This window comes from Columba livia, chromosome 16 (genome assembly GCF_036013475.1).
Source record: "Columba livia isolate bColLiv1 breed racing homer chromosome 16, bColLiv1.pat.W.v2, whole genome shotgun sequence".
Taxonomy (NCBI): Eukaryota; Metazoa; Chordata; class Aves; order Columbiformes; family Columbidae; genus Columba; species Columba livia.
This window is the reverse complement of record NC_088617.1, coordinates 6,662,338-6,681,318: the sequence shown is the minus strand read 5'-3', so window position 1 is coordinate 6,681,318 and position 18,981 is coordinate 6,662,338. Positions and strand designations below refer to the sequence as shown.

Genomic DNA, 18,981 nt, shown 5'->3' with positions numbered 1-18,981 from the left:
TGCCTCTCTGGACAGCGTCCAGGGGTGCTCAGTTCCCAGCACTCATGCACATTGACCCTCGATTTTAAGCCAGGTCTGAGCAGACCTTCACCAGCTGCTCTATTTCTGGGGGTGCTGCACCGCGTGTCCCGCCTGCTCTTGCGTGCCCCAGGAACACGGTGCTCAGCCAGTTCCTTTTAACAAACAAACAAGCACTTATAATTAGAGGAAAACAGGCTTTTTGAAGCTCAGAGCCTGATTGGTTTTCCCAGTTGCTCAGGTTTCCCGGCCGCTCCCCAGGGAACTCCGCTGTTTCCCACTGGCGGGGACGGGAGCAATGTGACAGTACTTGGGGAACAAATGCACGTTTGGGACTCGCCAGCCCTCAGCTGAACACAGGCACAGCTCGGGGAACAGCCGATGTTCAGCATCTTGAACAGGAACCATCAGACTGCAAATATTATGTGGTACATCATGACGGAGCACCTGGAGAGCCGACAGATGAACAGGAAGAGCTGCAGCCTCAAGCTGCTGCAGGCAGCTGGAATCCAACAAGTTCATAATACAAGCAGATTTCAGTACTGTTAGGCAGACCAAGACAAGAACATTCACTCAGTTTTCTCCCAAAGGAACGTTTTATTGACAAGTTTCCTCAGCCTTTATCTGTAAAGAGAAACAGTTCAACAGCTGAGCTCCAGCAGTCCCCCTCTTGCTGGCTCTGTTCCTCGCAGGGAGGCCAGTTTCAGTCACACCAGTAGCACCAGTAAAGGACACTCTGCACTCCAGCTACTGCCCAGTCCATCCTAACAGCCCATATTGTGTCCCCAGGTCTGCAGGGGGAGGGGAGCAGGGGTGGGAAAACAGAGATTAATCAGCAAATACATGTCAAAACTTGCTTCTCTAAAGAAGGGTCAGGGACAGTTCAGTCCCTCCAGGGTGATAAACCACTAAAACTACCCGGATATGTACATAAGCAAGTCTGAAGACCTGAGTAAGTCCCACTTCGCCTCTAAGGCACAGAATTGCTCACTCTAGGTATTTCTACGTTGAGGCACCTTGCCTAGAATAAGATCAGGCCTCTAGAAGAAAACTCAGAATTTTTCAGCTCCTGAGCAATGAAGTTGGACATTAAAAAAAGTACAATATCCAGCTCTGGGGGGAACTGGCTGAGCTCTGGGACTCTCTGCCAGTTTTGTAAATCAAGCTTAGAGTTGGGGCTTTTAACTGAAAAACATATCCAGTCCCAGTCAGATGCATCGACAGAACAGGGCAGAGCAGAGCCCGTCCAGCATCGTGTCCACACTGCGGGACACCGCTCCGGCCTTTGGAACACGGCCCTGCCGCCAGCAGCCCCCAGAAATTCCTCCTCCAAGAACGAAGGCATCAACCGAGAAGGGAGAAGCAAGTTTCATACACTCAGGAAAGGGAGTGCACCACTGAATTTAACACAAGAACTGGCTCATAAGCATGCTGTACTACTGTGTGATGCAAACCTCCAGTGCTCAACATCCAGCTCTAGAATCCTTACAGTCTCCTCTATAGAAAAACAAAAAAAATTGTAAGCAAGTAAAGCGTAAGGTGATGTAAGGCCTGCAATCCAGTTTCAGAGTCCAAAGAAGCATTTCCCTAACATGATGCCAAAGCTTTTTTTTTTTTTTTCTTTTAAGCTTTATTTCTTTAAAGTTCATTGCATTTAAAAATAAAGATTTTTAGTTTTCGTTAAAGCTAGAGCATTAGTGTAACAACGAGGCAGCTGCTAAGTGAAGTTTCCCTTGTGGGAGCCCAGAAAAAAACCCAACTGTTTACCCCATTTACCAGACAGCTCCCACGAGAGCCAGAGAAACCAGTAACAGGAGAAGCCTGGGAGCTCCCAGCGTGGCGGCGTGACATGCCCCAAACAGAGAACAGCGCCAGAAGCTGAAATGCCCATGCATGTGCCTTCTCCAATAACTGTCCTACTCATCGCAATTTATCTGTTGCAAGTTACATCAGACAAGGGAAAACTGTTTTCATTTGTACCAGCGGCATTTCTGAGCTACTTTAAGGAAACTCCATCTTACACGCTCTCCCGAAAGGACAGCAGTGATACATTTAATCTACAAACTTTAGTGTAAAATATTATCTGTGTACAAAACTTTGCATTCTCTTTATTTGACTTGGATCCAGCAGCAGTGTCTATGAATGGATGACAGATCTCTCCAGCCTTGGCTCTCAGCCCCTTCTTGGATTCATGTGTTGTTGCTGTGGTGAAGGTTGGGAGGGAGAGGGCTCGCTCTGACGGTTGTGCACAGCCGTGCAAAGCCCCAGCGCGGGTCTAGAAAGGAGCGTTGTCTTGTGGAGCTTTGTCTCCAGCCCCCGAGGGGGAGTGGAGGCCATCAGTGCTGTTTTCCCTGCTGCCCACCACTCTGGACTGAAAGGAGAGAAGAGATTTAGAACAAGAAACCGGCACTCAATACCAAGGCAATTCCTCCTTGTCAATGCCACAAACTGTAGCAAAGACTTCACGTATCTCAGAGCCCGTTTGACTGAATACTGGTCTACCAGAAAAACAGATATTCAAGTTTCTGCATAAGGCTTCCCACTGTATGTTCACAAGACAAAGCAGGCTGTTACCTTTATGGTCCCAACTCTATCTTCAAATGACTTGAAGGTTGCAGAATTCCTTGAAGAAAGGAAAGAAACACAGAACAAATCAAAACGAGTTAGTTAACCAAACCAAATCACGCAGTGTGACTGGGCTCTCTGGCTGTGCCCATGCGGTGGAAGCAGCACCCAGAACACCCCCAGCTCCTCACGGCACAAATCTCTCAGGCACACCAGACAAAAACACCCCATACAAACTCCAAAGGAAAACATTTATACCGAGTGCAATCCACACAACTGCTCAAGCTAAAACGTTGAGGGAAACAAGTCCTTGTTCAGCAGGGAAGTAGGGAAGAAACTAGCTTAGCTTTGCAAGGCTTCCAACTAAAAACACGCCGTCTTAAATAATGGAAAGGAAAAGCTGAAAAGGGTTTAATACAACGGCTTCAGTTTTCCATATTGTGTCCTGCAGGCAGGAGGGGGAAGGGCCACGTGCCTGCACCTACATGCAGGTTTATTACCACAGGAGTGATCATTTGCAGCAGGAAACACTTATAAAAACCACAGTGTAATAAATTAATCAGAGGATTTTGTATTTCCAGCAAAGAAAACCAGGTCAATTGTTTGATAACCTGACAAGCTTCTTTGCTGGCAAATGATTCCAGGGAGCGCCTCTGCGCCGAGCGCTCAGCTCAGGCCATTACTCATCCAGAGCTGCTCCCCCCGGGCCAGGCTGCGGGAGCACTGGGAGATGACGAGCCTCACCTTGGCTATTTTTGTTCCAAAGAATCACTTTGTATTTGCACCCATAAAACAATCTCTGAGGAATAACCAAGAGGGCTCCTGTGGACCTTGCCCAGACCTGGCAGGTGTTTCTGCTGCCTGATGCCCCCAGAAGGTACATGAAAAGGGCTCTGAGCTTCCAGGCTGGGGACGGAGGGTTCAGGTTGGGCTCCACCTCGGTATTAGCAGCGGCCATGCCACATGCTGCAAGAGGAGGACGGTAATCCCTGCCCTTCAGGGACCTCTGCAAGCTGCTAAATTCAATCAGACCTCGGTATCGTTGCGATGCCACACTTAGTCCAAGAACAACACAGGTGCTAATAACCATAAAAGGAGACTGATTAAAAAAAAACACCCCGAATTGCTCAGATTACCCCATGCTCTGAGCGGGGTCTGCTTAAGAAGGGAACCAGTTGTATGAGTCAGAACCAAAACCCCAATAACGACGGCATCAGCTGCGCTCCCACCAACCCCACTCCGGAGACGGGTATTTGCTACCTTACCTCATGGCTGGCATACTTATCGAGTGGCGAATGGAGTAACTGCTATCGGAAGCATTCAGAATAAGGAGGAAAAGGTTAAATGACAATTTTAGACAGATACCACGCAACAGCAGCGTACCCCTGGCTCCTAAGCCCTTCCTACCCATGTGCAGGCTGCTGGGGACAACCCGAGCGGGAAGATCCAGCCCTCCCTGATTTAACAGCTGCAGCACAGAACTTTGTTTCCCAGACACGGGACAGTAAGCACGAGTATTTAACTGCAAACTGCAACTGTGATACAAAAATCAATTACTGGGCAGTGGTTTGTGGACGGTTTCTCAATTTGTGTCAAAAGTGTAGGCAAGGCTTAAATAATCAGCTTCCCCTTGAAGGGCCTGGCATAGAAACGAGTGCTCTTTTAGCAGCCTGGAGGAGCATCTTACCTAAAAGAGCTGGAGAAGGGATGAGCCCTGGGAGAAGCCATGTGCAGCAGAGAGAAAAAGGAAGCAACAGTCAGACACTTGTGTGGATTAAACACTAAACGCAGAGCAACAGAGCTGGGACATGGTCGCAGGACTGTGGGACAACAAAGTTGACTGCCCAGGAGGAAGCCTCTCAGTACAAATTGCAGAAGCAAGCAAAACCAAACTCAAATAAGCCAAGCTAAGAGGTTTTTCAGAGGACAGTAACAGGACCTACAGCAATTCAAAGCTGAGGTGCTGGGGAGGGAAAGCAAAATGTTTTACCTACCCCTATCCATTGCCTTCACAGGGAGTTGTTTTTTTAGAGCATGTTTTCCTAAACTGAGGCTTTTCCCAAGAGCTAGCGAATTTGGTGAAGACACCTCCTTCCCCCATTTCCCCCCCATGAGATCTCATACAAAGCCAGCACTGCCAGGACTTGGCGCTGAGAATTTCTGGAACAGGAACCTGCACCAGATTCCTGCACTTTTCTTGCCAAGCCTGCAGATCCCGGAGTTCCCGCTCAGAGAAACACATCTCAGCATAACAACAAGTATCTAGATAAAGGGTATCATGTTTACCTCACAATCTGCTTAACCATTTTTAGGTTTCAGGGCAAACTATCCCCTGCCAGGTGACCAGATTTCCATGCATGACTTTGCAATGCGGTAGCATCTCAGTAGCCTGAAATAACAGACTGAGGTTCCCTTTTTCTACCAGTAACATGGTGCTCTAAAGGGGCTTCTCCTACCAGCAGCAGTGTTTTATTCCACTTAAATATAATTTTTGTCTCTGCAGCAGGAAGCAGTCATGGCAAGTTGGATCTGAAGTACTTGGCAAGAAGCACAAGGGCTTTTCCTTGCAGCCCGAGCAAAGACGTTCAGCTTTGTGGTTTAATTTCCCCACACATCCAAGTCAGCGCTTCGGCAGGGGAGACTCCTTGTAATGCTGTCTCTGCATGCGAAATAAATTAACTTTCTTCTTACTTTTGCTTAAAGGAGAAGCACACAAATAACACATGTCCATGCACCATGCTACCCCCCATGCAACACACAAGCACTGGTTCTTTGGTTCAGTACCTTGGCCTGGACCCAGCACCAACCCTATTCCTCCTTTCATAAGGATTTATAGTTCACATAAAATCAGGAATCTGCAGGCACCTTTGGGGCTCAGGCTAACATTTCACAATGAATTTGCTTGTAGTATTATGTACAGCAAACTTCAACATAAGGCATGAAATGTGTCGGGGGACATAAAACCACAAAGCAAGCCGGTATCAACAGAAAGAACACACTTCCAATTTTGCTGTTTACTGTAAAGCACAGAAACAGAAGATCTAAAAGCCAATTTACTTTTTATCTGTAAGTGGAGATAACAGAACAAGCTGAATTGGCCAAGATTTAAATAAATCCCACCCACTAATTAAGCTGCATTTCCTCCCCTCAAGGCAAGTGAAGAGAGCAGCAGCCTCAACATAGTTAGCGCACAGTTACTGCATTAACTTCACAATGTCTCCTTATAATCCACATTTAAAGTTATTTTGACCAGAATACAGCAACCCTAAAGATTTAATGCAGGGACACATTGCTTATATTTCACAGCATTCTGGTCCAAGCATTTTTAATGGCATTACGACTATGTCCTCCCTGTATCAGGGGTGTTTGTCCCATTCATCACGCCTTCCTTGCATTTATCAACCAGCAAGGCTGACTAAACAAGGAAATCCCTTCTGTTATCTAACACTTCCAGTGATGGAAAATAAACCTGCTTTACAAGTGAGTTTGTAGTGTAAGAGGAAAAACGAGGGCACAGTAACAGTGCGGGTTTAACAGAGATCCTCTGGGAACAGAGATCGTCCCCACACGTTCAGAGAAGTGATCACAACAACACAGACTCCGCTCATTGTCAGTTCTGATCACATCTCAGAGCACGGTTCAGTTTCACCCGGCAAGGGCAGAAAGTGGGACAGTTCCTGCAAAAACTTACGCTCACAGTTAAATCTTACTCGGAATCAGAACTATCAAGACTCGAGTGCAGCACAGGAGACAGAAGTCTGCTCATACACACACAGAAAAACTTAGTCTTAAAAAAAAATCATTACTGTGTTCCCCCACAGGGCCACATATGCAAAGCAAATCCTGCTGAAATAACTTTGGCAGGGATTCCCAAGTTGTAAGACTAAAGATACCTGTATTTCATAATACATCACCCAGCCTATTAGCTATGAAAAGGAATGCAGGTGTTTAAACAGGTGACTAAAGCTGAGCAATTCCATTGCTGCAAAGCTCTGGCTTGTTTGAGTCAGCCAGACCAGCATCCACAGCCAGTTTTCATGATGAACGTTCCCGTTTCTCCTGCTCACAGTCTTCTCTCAGCCCTGTGTCCCCTCCCTTCACCCAGGATGGCACAAGCAGCTCTGCAGCTGCTTGGGGAACTGGATTCTCCCAACCAAAAGATAACAGGCAGCACTGAGCCTGTCAAAACAGCTGCTTCTGGTGGTACCACAGTTCAGGAGTTCCCCATTTGGTGCAAAAAGCCCTTTGGCACAACAGCCTGACCGGGCTGCACACGTCAGGCACCAAGTTTACTTGACTATTGTCATTTTAGCAAAAATCTATTCCCACCACATCTTGTGCCGGTAGCTGTCTCCTGTGATTACATGTAAATCTCTTCTTCTAGTAGATTAGGTAGTTTCCAAGAAAGAAAAATTAAGAGTTGAATACTGGAAAGGGTCGGGAGCCAGTGAGTCCTCTGCCAAATTCAGAGCAGTGAGCTACTGGAAACACCAAAAATTACCCTGCAGGAACACAGTAACTAACTCACTAAGGACAGAAATAGAATAAATCAGTACTATGTGATCAGAGGCCAGCCAGTTCTTACCACTTGGATACTCCCAGCCACAGCGGAATAGGAAATTCCCTACAAAGAATGACCCGTTCAATCGACAGTCTGGTACATCACATTACACACAAGTCCTAGGAATTCTTCCTTACTAGTCCGGACAGGTTATACATTCAGAATTAGCTCTCAGTTCCAAGAAAAGTGTATTCAAGATATTCAGCATTAAAAACTTGGACATCACCATGAATGGGGAAAGCAATCTTCAGCTGAAATTTTTGAAGATCAGGTAAATCATTGATTCCAACCTTCAACTGTGTGCAGCTGAGAAACTCGGTGTGAAAGAACCTCAGCAGCTTAAGGAATCTAGATGACCACCAACCACAAGATGACATTTTTGATGCTGTTATAATCTTCTGAATCGATTAATACCTCCCAATCTACATGACATAACTGTGCCTGGAACACATGCTGCCCTTCTCCATGGAAAGTTGGCACAGAGGGCTGGACACTGTAGGAAATGCGGCATCCAGAGTTTGCCCCATTTTAAAGCAGAACAGAGCACAGGAGTGATGATCCCTTTCCAATCCTAAACAGTAACACTGAGAAAACACACCTCCATCATCCAGTAATAAATGGAAACAGTAAGCTTTAATACTAGTTTCTTATATATGACATAATAGCCGCAGTGAAACCATATGACAGTAAAAGAGGGAAGGTTGCTAAAAACATTGTCAGTTCTCCTCAGCCAAATTAAACTCAAATGCCTTATTACAGGTTTTATCTTGTCAACAAGCCTTTAACAGGCATTTAATCTGTCCTAAACTACAATGTACAGGGCCACACAGAAGAGGTTAATCCACCAACAGCAATGTGCTGCCAACCAAGCACAAAAATGGAAAAAAGCCTCGTTATTGTGTAAAGGCTCATTGCTGTCTGAAACCAAGATCAAAGCACCAGAGCGCAAACCAGGAATCTTACCTCATGTCACCAAGTTTCCTGCTGATAACAGAACCTACATTGGAAAGGGCTGCTGAAGTCTTCTGTCCAGCCTGGGAAAGGGTTTCCTGGGTCTTCTTATAACTACATAGAAAAAAAAAAACAACCACAAATTGAACTCATGAGTAGGATCTGAAAGCAAGAAGCATTCCCTCCCTGTTTTGGAAAAGGAACCCATATTGAGGGAAAGAAGCTGGGTTAGTGAGCTGCACTGACTTCCCTGAAAAAGCCCCTTCCAGTCTTGCGTATATTCAAAGACTTGATGTTTTGAAAAAGCCGCAAGTGTAGGATTAACCTTTCCATACGCTCACTTTACCATTTTGACCATACATTCTTAAATCTGACAAAAATTATTAAAAAAAGAAAACCAAAACCCCAGTTTTCCATGTGAAAACTCTAAGACCACAGCATCGTAATCCCATTTGCTCTACAACTACCTTTTGGTTTCCTTTACACAATAAGTCTAGTAAACTATTCCATAATATCCTTGCAGCCTTGAAGAAGTTACAGCATTTGCTGTAGTGTTAGGTTATAGACGAAAGAGGCAAGAGTGTATAGAGGAGAAATACAGGAATCAGCATTATCTCTCCAACTGCAATTTAGAAACAAATGAGTAGAGAAGTTTCCTATCAGTTACCATTAACCACAACACATACGAAGTCTGACAGTTTGTATTTGTCAGTTGATTACCTTTGAGTTTATACCAGAGCTGGAGAAGACAGAGACTGAAGAACCTTTGTTTCCTTCAGAGGAGACTCATCTCAGGAACAAGGATTCTTTGAGCCACTTTCATTAACTCATCCTCTCTAAGCCATTCCACACTTGGTGACTAATATCTAGATTTATGGCATTCTTCAAAACTATATATTTAAAAAAAAAAAAAAGACTCAGGCAGAAAAACAATTTAAATAATTTAAGCCAAGCGTGCCCCAACAACAAGGCCTCAATGCAGTTTCTCCACAGCACAATCTTTTGCAAGAAGCTGTCATCTCAGGATGATTTAGGAATGAGTTGGTCAGCATCACCACTGCTTTCCTATCGCAACAATGGTGTTAGAACTCCAGGTCAAAGCTGCTTTGGAAGAGGAGGATCTCAATCCCCGCCTTAGCAGTCAGGCTGAGTCCTACCACGGGATTTGATTTACAGCTGCCTGAGGGAAACAACAAATCCTGCTCATCAAAATGTATTGTATTGCCTCTACTTCTGCTCTGTACTCAACTCTCTTAGAGCAGCGACGAGAGGAAAAGTTTACAGACCCAGAGGACAGCACCACGCCACGCACACACTGCAGACTCCAGGTTTTCTGCCTGGCTTCAGCAGATAAAGGCCAGAGATTTCCCAGCTCTATTTTCCACACTTGGCAGCAGGACCGTTAAGACAACCAAAGATCCAGCACCCAAGGGCTGCTCCTTCTGCCTGCGTGTGCTCCTTTGCAATGCCAGCACAACTGCTCATGATCTAGAGCAAGGAAACGATCCCGCAGAAATATCAACTTGAAGAACACAAGAGACAGCAGCAGCCAGGTCAGGTCACCAGCCTAGTCCTGCACACACAGCTCCCCACACATACACCCCCCGACCGCTGCAACACAGGAGGCAGAGCTGGGGAAACACAGCTGCAATGAGCAGCTATTTAACCCAGAACCGCCATCGGACACAAGTGTGGAACTGCACCTGTGACACCCAGGCATCAGGTTATACAAGACTTTAATGCAACTTAACTATGCCCAGCCCTGACCTAGAAGCCACAACTACCCTCCTGCAGGAGACACAGCCAGGTCTACCATGGTTTACACTCACAATTGCTCCCTTTCTTCCCATAGCACCAGTACAAAGTGCAATAAAATAACCCAAATTTGAGATTAACGAATATGAGCTCTGATGAATACCTTGCTCTCCTAACAGACAGCTGGCTGCAGCAGACGCTGCAGAAATGATCTCTGCCCTGTGCCGTTCTTCCTGCGGTATTCAAACATTTCATGCATCCCTCTCCTATAAACCCTTGCAGGGAGGAGCGGGACCTGCACCCTCAAATCCTCCTTTATCCATTAATACCAGCTTCCTCTCACTTGCTCTTACCCAGCAACCACCATTTGTGCTGTCTGACTAAGTACACAAGCCATGGAAGTCATCGTGCGCCTGGTTACAGTGAAATCAGGGGCTGATTCCTGTCCTCGCTGTGCACTGGCTGCAGGGGGCAAGTCTGGGGCTGGAACAGCAGCTGCTGGGAAATCCAGCGCAAAAGCACCATCAGGTCAGGAGTGAGGCCCGTTCCCAGGTCAGTCAGGATACTTGTTAGTCATAAGGCAGAGAAGCTCAAACAACAGGAAAGAGAATGTATTTGCATTTAAAAAAACAGTATGAGTAAAACCTCATTCTTGGATTTGTTGAACATGACTGCTCAGATTTACTGACCTTCAGACAAAAAGAAGTAAAAATTGTTTGTTTTCTGAAACGTTGCTGGAATCTTCCCTTTCAAGCCCCCTCGTCTCTCTATTTTAATTAGCATCTACCTTGCTAGTATGAACTGCCACAGTCTAGTGCCAAAGCAAGCAGGAAAACTAGCGTGCCACAACTATTGAGGCCTTAAGTGCTCTACAAAAGCACGTTTCCGCCACATCTCTGGCACTTCTTTAGTACAAGGAAACAGAAATAACGCAAAGTTTTCCATGCTAGCAGGCACACCCAGGGAGGAACTCTGATTAGACGCTGCTGGAGTCAGTCACACTGTCAACAAGCGCAAAAAACAAGGTCATTCTATTTCACAAGCGAAATAGTGACAATTTGCATCTTCTTAATCTAGAAAACATACATGGAACACTGAAAGGAGGATGTCCATACTTTCAGGTTTTCTGATACTCCTACTTTTCATCACTGCTCATCTTTCAACCCCTGATGAAGAAATCCACCTCTTCACACACCGCCAATAAAAAACCAGCTCAAAGGACTGCATTTCATACCCACTCCAGAGAAAAGGAAAAGCTGGCTTACCTAAGCCCTGCCTTAGCACCGTTTAAATCAGTTCAGGAAACAATGACACTACCTGCCTGCTCCCACTGCATCATGCTAATGATACCCCTCTGTCCTGTGGGATAGGTGCAGTGGGAAGGACAACGGCCAATTTCCATAATTTAGGCCAGATGAGAATTTAATTTCAGGCATTTAATAAAAACATGGCTACAAGACCTTAACAGCCAAAAACCGCAGTTTAGCAGCTCTGAGGTTTAAGCTGTTCGGGGCCCCAACATGACAGAATAGCTGCCTTGGACCCTCCAGCTCTGTCCGTTCTCATCAGGTACCACAGGAAAAAGCTCCAGCTCCCTGAGGAAAACACCAAGAGGCCACTCTGGCTACTCCACAGCTTGTCAGCTGAAGTTATGACATGTGGCACACAGGTCTCAGCTGCCCAGTGGCTTCAGCCAGTTCTCCTCTGAGAGCATTTCAAGAGTATCACCTGGACCACAATGAAATAATTTAAATACTGACCTGAGGAAAAGCTCCCTCTCCCAGAATAGGCATTTATCAGGTTAAAAAAGCGAAAGCTAGAGAAGATAAATGTTGAAATAGATTTAGTCAAAGCAGAGGGCTGGAAGCAGAGGCACAGAGCATTATTGGCAGCAGACTGTCAGGAAAGCATTTGTTAATGCTGAAGGTTAAAACACTCACGCTTCTGATTGAGTTAATTTTTCATTCCAGTCCTCCAGTGTGCTGCTGGCCGAAAGATATCTACAAACACAACGGAGGTTAGACACGGCACTGAGATTCACAACGGATGCTTCTTTTGATGCTTTCTACACTATTAATGTCTCTTTACACTTATGGTATCACAAGTTTTATTTCTGTCAGAAGGAAAAGCGCTGTTGTTTGAGGCAGGAAGTCACCTAAGCCGCAGTTTCTTTCTTACTTAAATGCTTTCAAACACTCAGCACAAGGAAACAAAGCCTGCAGTTCAGGTGTCAGGGACTGAAAGACTTTGCGTATTCTGCTCCCTTCCTACGCACTGCGTGGTGGATAGATACCAAAAATACAGAGCAGCAAGCTGAGCCCAAGGCCAAAAGAAATATCTGACTGCCACATCCAAAGCCATGTTTTCCCACTACAGCACGACCTGGATGAACCGTTAAACTTAAGTTTCATTTTCTAATCTTCACAAATCATGTTCGCCTACATACAAACCAGTACCTTAGGGGTTGTCAGAATTACCACGGAGGGTACAGAACAAATACAAGTACTACAGAAAGCGTCTGCCACCAGACAGCACACAGACACACTCAGAGGTGACACAGCGCAGGCGGCTCATGTCACCCAGAAACGTGACTCTCCCCAATTAGCTCAGTGCCATCTTGCCTAACGACGGGATACTCCCAGTCCACATTTTCCTCTTCATGAAATAATCATCTCCTTCAGCACAAGACATGGGAGAGAACCTTCAGTGCAGAAAACATTCAAGGTCTCCCTTTTATCTGCTATACAGCAGGAATCAAAATTATTCATGTTTAATATGAACAGAGGTCTAATACAACTAAAGAATATATTCTAAAGACAAAAGTAGTCAGATGTTTTTTGTCCACATTTGTCACCTGCTCGTATATATTGCAGAGACTAAAATTCATGACTTTCTAGTGTTGACATCACATACATCAATGCAGAAGAGCCACTGCTTGGTGGCTTTCACCAGCTAATATACAGATTTGCATTTGCAGAGCCTGCATTTCCAGCTACAGCTAAATGCCTTCGGGCACCTTTTCTCCCCTTTGGCCGTATAGAAAGGCAACAAACAATCTAACTGATTCCTACCACATCCCATGATAAGAAGAGAAATAGTTTCACAGTAAAGACAGAGGTTCACTAATAAGACATCAATTACAACAGACTAACCTACCAGTGACCAGCTAAATCAAAACTGTTGTTGATTTTTTTTGTTTGTTTAAATAAAATGTGGTCTGGTAACTGATCGGAATTTTTCTTCTGCAATAGCAAGACCATGAGGGAGATGACAGCAGTAACATTTGCTCATCTCCTCAGGAACCAAGGGGTGTTATAGCTGGAAGCCAGATGTGCTGCTGACAACAGTTCTGCCCCAGCAGCTCACAACAGCCCCTGGCGCTGGCGAGAACAAGCGGCAGCACAGATCGGGGAACGCAGCGAGGAGCGGGGAGGGGGTGCTGAGGAGCCCCAGGCACTCACAAGTCAGACTGTGTCACTTTGTCATTCCACTCTCCAAGTTTCTCAGATGTTTTCACATAACTAGAAACAGAAAGTGTTAATGAATATAATTTAATATTCATTTTTTAAGAAGACAACGACACAGATTTCAGTTAGAAAGGAATAACAATGGGCAGGGGTGTCGGAGGGAAGATGAGGAAAAGGGAAAGAATAAACAAGGAGATGAACAGCTCAACGATCTGGTCTGTAGTAGCACCATCAGTAATGCCAAATCCCAGTTAAGTTACGTGAGACGTTTTAGGCTGAACAATATCTCTATGGCCCTGAGAGCCATTTACATCTGGGCACAACTGCAGGGTCACACTCGCCTCTGACTCTACTCTCTGTGCCATCAGGCACTGCAGTGACCGTTCCTCTAACACTGTTCAGGGACAGTCAGGTTAATATCAGATCTTCTTTAGGCAGAGGGGCTATGCCTAATGTACACTAATATTACAGATTTTTTTCCTAGGAAGTGCAGCCTTTTAAATTTTCTATGACTGAGGAAACAGGTTCTGAACTAACACTACACAGGAAAGCTTTGAAACTTCTTGCACTTCTCTTTGAGCCCAAGTTCAGAACAAGGGAGCAGCTGCCAACGTCTCAAAGAATGAGCAGAAATGGGCAAATAGAACTAAGTGGCAATCTAGATCTCTAACACCATGGGAAAGGACATCCAGCAACTATTTATCCAGATGGCAGATATGAAAGTTCCATTTATACTGACATAAAGACACGGACACATGAGAGCAATGAAATAAAAAGTGCTTTTACTCTGCACACTCATCAGAGCAAAAGCCTCCAGCCCCTTGGAAGAGCCTTGGAATATGCTGCTGGGAAATAATTACTACAGAGTCATTTTACAATAAATGTGCATCACAAGCAACACTTACGCATTGGAGACTTGGACATCGTGCCAGCTTTTGGACAGATTTTGCTTTAAGCCATCCAAGGGAGTCAGACCCAGCTTCCTCTTCAGCTCCCCGCAGTGCCGCTCCTTTGCAGCCAGAACTTGCCTGAGAGTACCAATTTCTTCTTCAACCTTAGAGAGAGGAGCAGAGGTTTGTCCTAAATCATACTTCCGTAAAATTCTGAGCATTAAGCCAACTTAAGTGATCCTTCCCCTGTACTCTGCATTGGTGAGGCCACACCTGGAGTATTGTGTTCAGTTCTGGGCCCCTCAGTTCAGGAAAGACATTGAAGTGCTGGAGCGGGTCCAGAGAAGAGCAACACGACTGGTGAAGGGACTTGAACATAAGACCTATGGGGAGAGGCTGAGGGAGCTGGGCTTGTTTAGTCTGGAGAAGAGGAGGCTTAGAGGTGACCTCATCACTCTCTATAACTACCTGAAGGGAAGTTATAGCCAGGTGGGGATTGGTCTCTTCTCCCAGGCAGTTAGCAACAGGACAAGGGGGCATAGGCTTAAACTCTACCAGGGGAAATTTAGGCTGGATATTAGAAAGAGAGAGTGGTCAGGCATTGGAATGGCTGCCCAGGGAGGTGCTGGACTCGCCGTCCCTGGAGGTTTTTAAACTGAGATTGGACATGGCACTTAGTGCCATGATCTAATAAACGGACTAGAGTTGGACCAAGGGTTGGACTGGATGATCTCTGAGGGCTTTTCCAACCCAGTCGATTCTGTGATTCTGTGAACTTTCTGCCTCACTCAAAACTACCAAGATTTCATTAACGTGAATTTAAAGAATTGGTAGGAATGTCAGGAACGCACAGAATAATTCAAATGAACGTGAAGGATGCTGGAATGAGTGGTCAGCTGATCAGACTTCAAAAGGAAAACATCCATCCAAGTCACTGTACTGGTGACTTAGTCGCCAAGATTAACAGAACTCATTCCTAGCATCGGAACTTCAAGAGTAGATGCAAATCAGTTGCCAAACCTTATGAACTGAGGTTTCTGCTTTATGAGTCTTTTCCTCTGATGTCATTAAAGCAAAGAGTTTTTCCTCAGAAATCTTTCTTACATTTTCAAAGTACTCTGGAGTTGTTTCCGTGCAGAGAGGATTCATTTCTACTTTAAGTGCAGCTCACCAAGATCTGTGTGACCACACAGAGGAGCAAAGTCCTCTCTTGCTAAAACTCACAAGTCAAAGAATCACCACAAGATTCTCAAATGAAAGGGCCACAGAAGAACAGCTGCAATTATCTTCAGCTAGAAGAATAATTTCAAATAGAAATTATAAACTGACCTTTAAACACCCAAGGGTGCCCAAAAATTAGGATGTTACATTACAAACTTTCATCTCTTCAAAGCATACAAGCACCAAAAATATTTGCCTATGAAAGGTAATACATATTTAAGAGAAAAAGGTAGAAAAAGAAAGCATACGTGCTCCATTGTTTCAGCTTCCTAAGGAAAAACAAGTTTCTTTTACATACCACTTGCCTAAAGTGCTTTCTTCCTTCAAATGGAGCTAAAAGCCTAGATTAAACTCACAGCATCAAAAGCCACTTATTTCCTTAGAGCTCTAAATTAAGTACTTCTGGGAAGGAGCACACAAAGTACCACAGTGTTTGAAGTATCTGCCAGCTTTGTGCATTTTAACAATTAGCTGAGAGATCCAAAGGTAACACCAAAGCAAAACTTGTAAGAAAACCCCAAGTCGTGCTCTGGTGGCACCACAGATTTGTGTTTGTTCCCTCCCAGCAGGGCAGACCCGCAGCCCCACTGCCGAAGGCGAGCGCCGCGTTACCTTGGCGAGCTCGGATCTCAACTCCTCCTCCTCAGCCAGAGTCAGCCCTTCGGGCACACATGTCCTGGCCGCAGCCGCGTTATCCACGGGAACATCTGTCATGGCATCGGACAGCAGACCTTTGTTGGGAGAGTTAAGGTTGATATCTGTCACAGACAAGGAGCAGAGGGCACACAGGATAAGCAGCCAGCAAGCAAAGCGCGTTATGCAAACCCGAGGGGAAAGGTGAAGAAAGGGGCTTCACCCAAAAGAGGAAGAGAAACCCCCAGTGGAGTTTCCTCCGTGAGCATCTACCAGAAGTGACAGCGACACCGGGCTCTGCTCGACCAAAACAGCTGCTCTACCCGGCGGCAGCTGCTCAACAGCCGCAGGGACCCTGCGGGCCCGGGGAGCCGAGCTCCGAGGAGCGGGGACGGGAGGAGCCGCCAGCGCCCTCCGCGGGGCCCCAGAACCGCAGCCCCTGGGCCCCTGTCCCCTCACGGCAGCGTCCCCTCTCAGGGTCGCCCCGCCAAGGGCCGTCCCGTCCCCAGGGCCCCCGCCGCAATGCGGCCGGAGGCGAAGGCCCGGTCCCGCGGGCTGAGGCACGGCCGCTCGCTCACCCTGATTCGCGCTCTCCATGGCGCTCCGGGCCCGTTCAGCCGCCGCCGAAGAAGCCGCCGCCGCCGCCACCGCCCCCCCGTGACGCAATCAGCGCCGCGCCGCCCGCTTCCGGGGAGGGTCGCGGGAAGAGCGCGTCACCCGCCGCGTTGCCACGGCGAGGGCGCCACGTTCCCCCTCCTGCCGCCTGCGCCCCCCCGGACCCGCCAACGGCGGCGGTGACGTCATGGGCTGGGTGACGTCACGGGGAGGGGCTCCGCTTTCCCGGGGTCAGCGGGGCCGCGGTGCCGTGTGCCCGGCGGAGGGAAGGGGGCAGCACCGGCACGGGCCGCGGGTAGAGCTGGCCCCCGCCCGGGCAGCGCCGCGTTCGGGCTCACCCGGGCCGGGCCCGTGTCACCCGGGCCGGGCGGGGGCTGCTGCTCCCCCCGCTGAGCTCATTAATTAACCCCGATAACTCACCATGATAATGAACCATGCCGCGTTGCCACCCGTCTCACATATTGCCTTCTGCGGGGTTTGGGGCTCCCGGGTAGACCCCAGGGTGGCTGCGGTGCCCAGGGCCTCCCCCAGTGCCCTCCCGCTGGGGCAGGGACAGGACATCACCTGCTCCCAGATGTGCCCAAAACCGGGCTTTCACCAGGTGCCCACGTGCAGCTGGCAGCAGTGGCACCGAAACGGGGAAGCGATACCGGGGGGTTCACCTTTCCCTGCTACGGGCTGGCAGAGCTCGGCCCCCACCACAAACCTGCAGCTCTTTGGAGGGGCTGGAGGGGCAGCAGGAGCCAAAATGCCCCGGCGGTGCCGCCTTCGCGTCTGCCTCGGTTTGAGAATCACGGCAGGGCGCGGGGGACCCTGAGCTGCTCCGCTCCCATCCATTTCCCAACCCGCCGCGCTGGAAACCCCGCTGGGCTGGAGTCTCCTTTCCAGCCACTTTCATTTTCGGAGCCTTTGCAACTCGGTCTCTTTGGGTTGCCCAGGATGGGACGTGAAAAGGGAACCGAATATAAATGGGGAAATGGGCATGAATTTTTCAGAACCCTTTCCAACAGTTAGTGCCCGACAGCGCTCCTGGAAATGCCCTTTCTGGGGCACTGCCCGTCACCGCCATCTGTCCTAGAAAGGATGGAGAGCGTTTTAACAGCTCAGATATTTTGTGGGGGATTTTTTGAGGGGTTATTGTGAAGTTTGGAGCCTTGGTGCCAGTGTCACTTTGAAGCTGGGCTCAGGGAGCGGCCAAATGCTGTGCCCATGTGAAAAACATGGATTTTTCCAGGCTCATCAGAGCCCAGGATCTTGAAAATCTGGCCCTGAGAGGTGGCTGCAGCGGGAGGAGCCGGGAGCGCTGCGGCTCGCAGGGAGCTGCACTGGCCTCTGCCAGCTCTGCCGGGCCTGACACTGCCAAGCCCAGCCTAGCCAAGCGGGGAGCCGGCTGTGCCTCCTGGGGACACACAGGATCGTCCTCCAAAGACCCACCGTTCCAGCGGCTAATTTCGCTCTACCTTTTAATTACATGCATCATGCTGCCAATTTAATAATTCCCTCGAAGGGTGCTGGGAAGCCAGGAGCAATCCTGCATTTGGGGGGGGGGGGAGAATATAAAAAAACAAAAAACAAAAAATCCCCTTTGTGGAGCATCATTTCTTTTGTTTGAAACTGCTGCGGCACCGCTGGGATGGGCAGAAATTGGGGGGTTGCAGAGACGTTTGCTCATCCGGGGAGCCGCAGCTTCTCACCCTCCACGTTCCCCCGAGTTCCCCTTTTGCACCCGCTGGGCTTTTTGCTTGCTTGGGGCTTTTTTGTTTTTCCATTTGCTGGCAAAGACTGAAATGTCAGGCCTGGGGCCGGTTCCCTGCGCTGATCCCCTTCCAGCTGCTCTGTCTCCTGTGTGGAAGCAGTGGAGAGGGAGGGGGCAGCTTTGGCGGCGGGGGAGCACCTCTCTGGGGAGGCAAGTGGCATCTCCCCATGCCCAGCATCACTCTGTCTCCAAAAGCCTCCTGCCCCTGGGCAGCACGTTATTTTCCAGCCCTGGCAGAGCCAGAGCTACAAATCTCGCCTGTTTCTCAGCAAAGCGAGGAATTGCGTGAACGGCCACGCAAACAGGAAGCGACACCCGTGGGCGTCCTTGGCAGCTCCCAGGTCGGGGATGCTCTGGGTGAGCGTGGATGTTTCCCGGTCGCCGGTTCCCCCCGTCCGCGCCGGGCTCGGGCAGCGCTGCAGCTCAGTGTCTTTGCTCGGGAGCCGAGGTGATCTGGGCTCCGTGCCCCTGGTTACAGCAAGCCCTGACCTAGATTCTGCTGCCCGCTGCGGAGCCGCTGGGCTCTGCTCTCCCCATCGCTCCTCCCTG

At 48.1% G+C, this 18,981-nt stretch overlaps 1 protein-coding gene across 14 annotated transcripts; it reads right to left on the bottom strand.

Moving 5' to 3' along the window:
* Positions 1–595: 595 nt before the first annotated feature.
* TPD52L2 (TPD52 like 2) lies at positions 596–16,802 on the bottom strand. 14 transcript variants are annotated; one of them, XM_065032253.1, is made up of 10 exons: positions 16,640–16,799; positions 16,041–16,186; positions 14,223–14,371; positions 13,312–13,371; positions 11,791–11,850; positions 8,108–8,209; positions 4,271–4,297; positions 3,849–3,890; positions 2,593–2,641; positions 596–2,389 (listed from the first exon to the last, which is right to left on the bottom strand). In XM_065032253.1, exons 1-10 carry the CDS (start codon positions 16,656–16,658, stop codon positions 2,294–2,296), a joined length of 750 nt encoding a protein of 249 aa, XP_064888325.1. In that variant the 5' UTR covers positions 16,659–16,799; the 3' UTR covers positions 596–2,293. The 14 variants fall into 14 exon arrangements, with proteins under 14 accessions (XP_064888325.1, XP_064888326.1, XP_064888331.1 ...); XM_065032254.1 differs by having other exon boundaries at positions 16,041–16,159; positions 16,640–16,797; XM_065032259.1 differs by lacking the exon at positions 13,312–13,371 and having other exon boundaries at positions 16,041–16,159; positions 16,640–16,802.
* Positions 16,803–18,981: the final 2,179 nt, after the last annotated feature.